The sequence below is a fragment of the Eucalyptus grandis genome, chromosome 4 (genome assembly GCF_016545825.1).
Source record: "Eucalyptus grandis isolate ANBG69807.140 chromosome 4, ASM1654582v1, whole genome shotgun sequence".
Lineage (NCBI taxonomy): Eukaryota > Viridiplantae > Streptophyta > Magnoliopsida > Myrtales > Myrtaceae > Eucalyptus > Eucalyptus grandis.
This window is the reverse complement of record NC_052615.1, coordinates 34653395-34658668: the sequence shown is the minus strand read 5'-3', so window position 1 is coordinate 34658668 and position 5274 is coordinate 34653395. Positions and strand designations below refer to the sequence as shown.

Below are 5274 nucleotides of genomic sequence, written 5' to 3'. Positions count from 1 at the left end.
GGACGAGATCACAAGCTTTTTCGTTTTGGGTTTTTTTCGCATAAGTACTTCATTGCTGGGGAGCTGCGTACGCATCCTCCGCCTACACAACAACCGCCTTCTTATATACATCTTCTGCCAAAACTTATGTTTTACACATCAACCACTCTAAAAAAACAACCAGAAACGAAAGAAAAGAAAGCAACCCATATATAATCACATGATGTTTTTCCTGCTTCATCCGACAGTTTTTTTACCACTTCGCCATTACAGCCGCCGGCGTTTATTTTCCTTATTTGCTTCTGTTTTCCTGCACTTTCCTACCGTCTTTTGACATGCTTCCTTCATCTTCTTCTTCTATATACATATACGGCTTTAAGTTAAAACGACTGAAGACGAGAGGGGGCGATTACGTTCCTTCTAAAGTTTACGATCGTCGTCGTCATCATCAGTGGGCCTAATATTCTATGACGAATCCCCCGGTCGGGGATCGGTGGGGAATCCCCTTCCTCCGCTTGGCAATCCGGAAACTCGGGGCCGTCGCAGGGGGCGTCGACGGGCTGAAGCTCTGGACTTTCTTGCTCGCCCTGCGCCGCCCCCCATGGCCGCCGGCACCAGCGGGGCGGCTGCTGCTGCTGTACGAGTCTTCGGAGTCGTCGTCAGACACCATTGACGACCTCCTGAGGTTCCTCTTCTCCTTCACGAAATTCTTCGATGTCCCCACAATCTGCCCATTCATGGAGTTTGAAACCAAACAACGCGTCAATTGCAGTATTTCATTAAATGAGTCCGGAAAAAAAATGTAAGAAAACGACCTTTGAATAAGGACAGGGACTTCCGATCAAAAAAAATTAAGGACAGGGACTTAAAGCTTGGGCAATTGCGGGGGAGTCAAACTTTATAATTAAACCAGACAATTGGGTGATTACTGTTGACTTGTGGACGCGCCTAACTAAAATTCTCGAGCGAAGTTTACATCGATCCATATGGTTGGACATCACATTACTCAAAGATTGATCGCAGGACTCGCGACAGATCAAGTCTCATCGAGAGAATCGGTTCTTGATCTTTTAAAAGGATTCTCTTTTCCACCATCAAAGTTTTCTTTCTTTCGACTGGTGGTAGTTGAAGTCTACAAATTTGGAAAAATGGAGAAAAAAGTGCTCATAGTTTTCTTCAATATTCAGGGTAATGACCGCATTTTTACTGCCCAATTTTTGTTGAGATTTTTCTAGGGTATCGTTGGGCAAAAATGGGGAAGAGAAGAAGGAAATGAGAAAAGAGCAACAGGGGACTCGAGATTAATTACCTTGCAGCCCAGAGAGCAGAACCGGAAGGAATCGAGGAGGCTTCGCTCGCACACCTCGCAAGTGTTGGTGACGCCTTTGCCAGGCCTAGGCTGAGGCCGCTCGTTCAAGAAGACGACCCTCGCGCTGTTTATGATGTAGGTCTGAACCCCTGTGATGTCCAATACCTTCTGTATCTCCGAGACTCTGATCACATCATGGTACGACGACCTCCTTATCTGTTGATGTCGCACAATAGATCAAGAGTTCGTTACGATTTCAGCTGGAAACTCGGAGGTTATGAGAATGGGTTCGGGAGGTTTCAATGTTTGACATTCTCAGCTACACATCGATAATTTAAGATAGATTGACTATGCAATGCTCAGGGAGGATTCAACAACAGAAAGTTTACTTTTTTGAGGAAGTGCAGGCCTTTGTTGAATTATTTTTCCACAAAAAAACAGTTGGATAGAGTTGAAATTGCAGAACCCAAATGGAGAAAACGGCTAAAGGCAAAAACAGGGGAAATTCACATTTCCATAAACAAGAAAAGTGAAACAAAGAAAGTTTGACTGGAAAGAATGAAATAGTACTGCTCAAACTAATAAAGGAGCAGAATCTGTAATAGTGGAATAGAGCACAATTTTAGGAGATGATTTGTGGTACCTGTATTGTGCGATGATCCTTGTGAGAAGCGAGGCAGAGAGAGCAGAGAGGGCCGTTGACGCAATCCAAGCAAAACATGTTGCACTCGCTCTTGTGAGAATCCGCGTGTATCTTGCATTGTACGAAGAAGCTCTCTTGGAGCAGAGGCTTCAACCATTGTGGCCACCTATTGTTGTCTTCTTCGTCGGGACCGCCACCGCCCTGTTCAGGCACAACCAAAACAGAGCACGACCGTCATACCCATTTCAATCCATCAAAACTCCCCCATTGGTCAGCAAGAAATCGGCAACAGACGAACATTCAGTGGAACGCGAAAAAAGAAATTGAGAAACGATCAAGAGGATAAAGTCAAGAGCAGAGAAGAACAGGGGGTTTGATGACAGAGGACGCCGTCATTCTTGAAGCCCAAAAGATACGATTTTGATCACAACCCGAAATGACAAGACGCATCGAGAACGCGAAGGACGAGAGAAATGCACAGAAAGGCAACGAACCCGTACCATGATTCGCCTGTTCTTAGGCTTGATTTCCCAGACAGCGCTGTCCTGGTTCTCGATCGCCAGCTTGAAATGCTGCATCAGAGCGCTCTGTTTTTCACCGAAACAGCAGAGAGAGCAAGAGAGAGGTGGGGAGAGAGAGGGATGAGAAGAAGGAGAGAGGGGGCGTGCTTGGAGGTGAGAATGGGTCCTGGGTCTCGAGAGAGAGAGAACTTAAAAGAGCAAATTGGAGGGTTGTGTTAGTGAGAGAAACAGAGAGAGAGAGAGAGAGAACGGGTTCTTGTAGAAGTGGGGAAGATAGAAAGAGAGAGAGAAAGAGGGGGAGAGAGACAGAGAGAGGGACAGGAACGGTCGTTCTTATCTACTCAAAGTCTACCACCGAGCCTGAATCCGAGCCCCGAGCCTGAAAGAGATGCGTTTGGAACAAGGAACTCGCCATCTCCGCTCCTTTTCTATGCTCTTTTCTCCCCTGTATCGGAGTGGGTTCAATCTCAGTCTTATCTCGTATATTATACAGATATTCCACCACCCATATTCTTTAATCATATATTCCCTCTCATTATTGGCCAATTAACCCTTTAATTATTTATTTATCCATTATTATACTCGATAATTGGTTCTCCAGACAGTGACCAGGGCCTTCATGGCCACGCGGCGGCTCTCCATTCCCCGGATGATCTTCGGCTTCATTTTCCCATGTAGCTCACATGTTTTGTGCTTGCTTTCTTAAAATCCTTGCCTTTGATCCCAAGTTTCCCTTCCAACGTGCCCCGCCTACGGACTCGCTTATGTCGTTTCAATCTTCTTGTTGCGTTTCTCGGACAAGATCAACATATATAGATAACATGTTCGTGGTTCATAGGTATTAAAATATCAAATACCACTCATTTGTAGAATTTCTATGTGTATGATCTCCTTCCACTCATTAGTAACGGTCCCACATTCTAATACAATGTCACGATCATTTGCTCTTTATATGTGCGTGGGCGTTTTAAAACAGAGAAGATACATGAGAGAAGGACAAGGATAATTCGCAAAGAAAGACAATTTCCTATCAAAAGGGCAAATTGAAAAACTTGTCTTATGACCCATTTAGATCAGGTTTGACAACGTTGATATTTAGTCAGCTAATTTGCCTGCTTTTAGTGAAAACTTATGGGACAAAATTGAATGCCACGCTCGAAGAAAATTCCTAGTTTGGGACTTTCTGCTGTTACGCTGTGATGATGTGATCACTTAGCAAATCGGAACCGCCTCTGGAGAAGCAAGGAAAAAGCAAAGAAACCTTGGTTTGATTCTCATCTGGGTTTTGATCACGCCGCTTCTGTCCTCTTCTGTTTGTCCGACACGTGTGCGTGCGGCGAAGGCTTCGGTCCCAGCCGGCGATGACGAAAATAACTGGCCCAGAATTCTCGGGACTAGCACGTTGCAATAACTTTCCGGCCACATCGGTATCGTCACAAAACAATGAAGGGGCCGAGGCACGCTTTACGCGAGAACCACGTGTTCTTGGCGTATGTCGACCTTATCGTTCGGCACGAGGGCGAGCCACGATCGAACCGTGGCGACGAAACGGCACGAGATGCCGCCCCGATCGGTCGAGAGCCGCCGGATCGCGGACGGCTTTTGCTGGGTTTGGGGCGCAGCCAATGTACCGGCGCATCGATTCTGTCCTTACGGATTTCGGAATCTAGAGACAAAAACAAAGGAGCGAGGGGGACGAGCGTGTTTGTCGATGTCGTCGAGTTCCTTGCTACCTAAGCGATGATGAGTCAGCTTCGGATCTCCGCCCTACCTCGCGTGGCCTTTTTTGTCGAGGATTCCCCCATCCTTATCTTTCGAGTGAAAAGGAAGCTTTTGCGAAGCAGAAAGTTCTTTGAAACTTCAGGAAATTGGTGGCCTTCAGGCTACATTCTATAATTGAGCACTCCCTTTTGCTTACCTGCGAATCCAATTGATCCCAAGATCGATACGGACATACCTGCTTTTTTATTCCTAGTCTATCATTTAAGTACGGAAATAAAGACGGCACATCTTTCGCGAAATAATTTGTTGTGAATAACTCCTCGGGCGTTCTAGTTCTGGCCTTGCGTGGATGGTTCGACTATGATCGAATTTATAACTACTTGGTCAAAGGAGGATGGGAAGTGGTAGCCAGCGTTAGAGGGTTTAGACAAATAGCGGCTCTGATAAGCTTTTTAGGATGACCAATGGGGTAAAATTGAACCGAGAAAGAGCAATAATAAAATTATATGTATATAAATGAAAACTATAGTTAACTCTCGAAGATATCTTTTGACGTAACGGCAAACTTTACTTTAGAACTCCATTATTAAGTAAGCTCGGGTTAGAAGACTACTAGAATGGGTGATTTCTCAAGGAAGTACTTGCTTGTACGTTAAAGAATGAAACCGTAAGATTTGATTTAACATGGATCAAAGTGAGTAATACATTAAGTGACTTAATCTAGAGATGTCACGGGACTGGGAGGAAGAAAGCCGGCCCGCATGACCAATTCGAGTCACATCTCTACTATGTATAAATCGAATCTAAAAGTCACTTTCAACCTTGAGCTTTTAACAAAGAGACCCAAATTTTGTCAAATCCGTATGGGTCACATTAACATACATTATGGTTTCTCAAAATCGAACAAACACATAAATTGTAGTTTCAAAAGCGATCGATCGAACCCTCTTTTGAATTCAAAAATCCCAAACCCCTTTTTCGAATTCAAATTGAGATCACCCTTCTCATGCACACAGGTCGAATTTCACGCTTATTTGCCAAGTCAATCGAACCTTTGACCATTTATTTTTATCCTTATACATTATCCTACTTTCTCCTTT

The 5274-nt window shown here is 44.6% G+C and overlaps 1 protein-coding gene across 1 annotated transcript; it reads right to left on the bottom strand.

The window, feature by feature from the left end:
- On the bottom strand, positions 1 to 2745 carry LOC104442025. Its single transcript, XM_010055315.3, has 4 exons — positions 2432 to 2745; positions 1932 to 2132; positions 1289 to 1504; positions 1 to 706 (listed from the first exon to the last, which is right to left on the bottom strand). Exons 1-4 carry the CDS (start codon positions 2507 to 2509, stop codon positions 437 to 439), a joined length of 765 nt encoding a protein of 254 aa, XP_010053617.1. The 5' UTR covers positions 2510 to 2745; the 3' UTR covers positions 1 to 436.
- Between the last annotated feature and the right edge of the window lie 2529 nt (positions 2746 to 5274).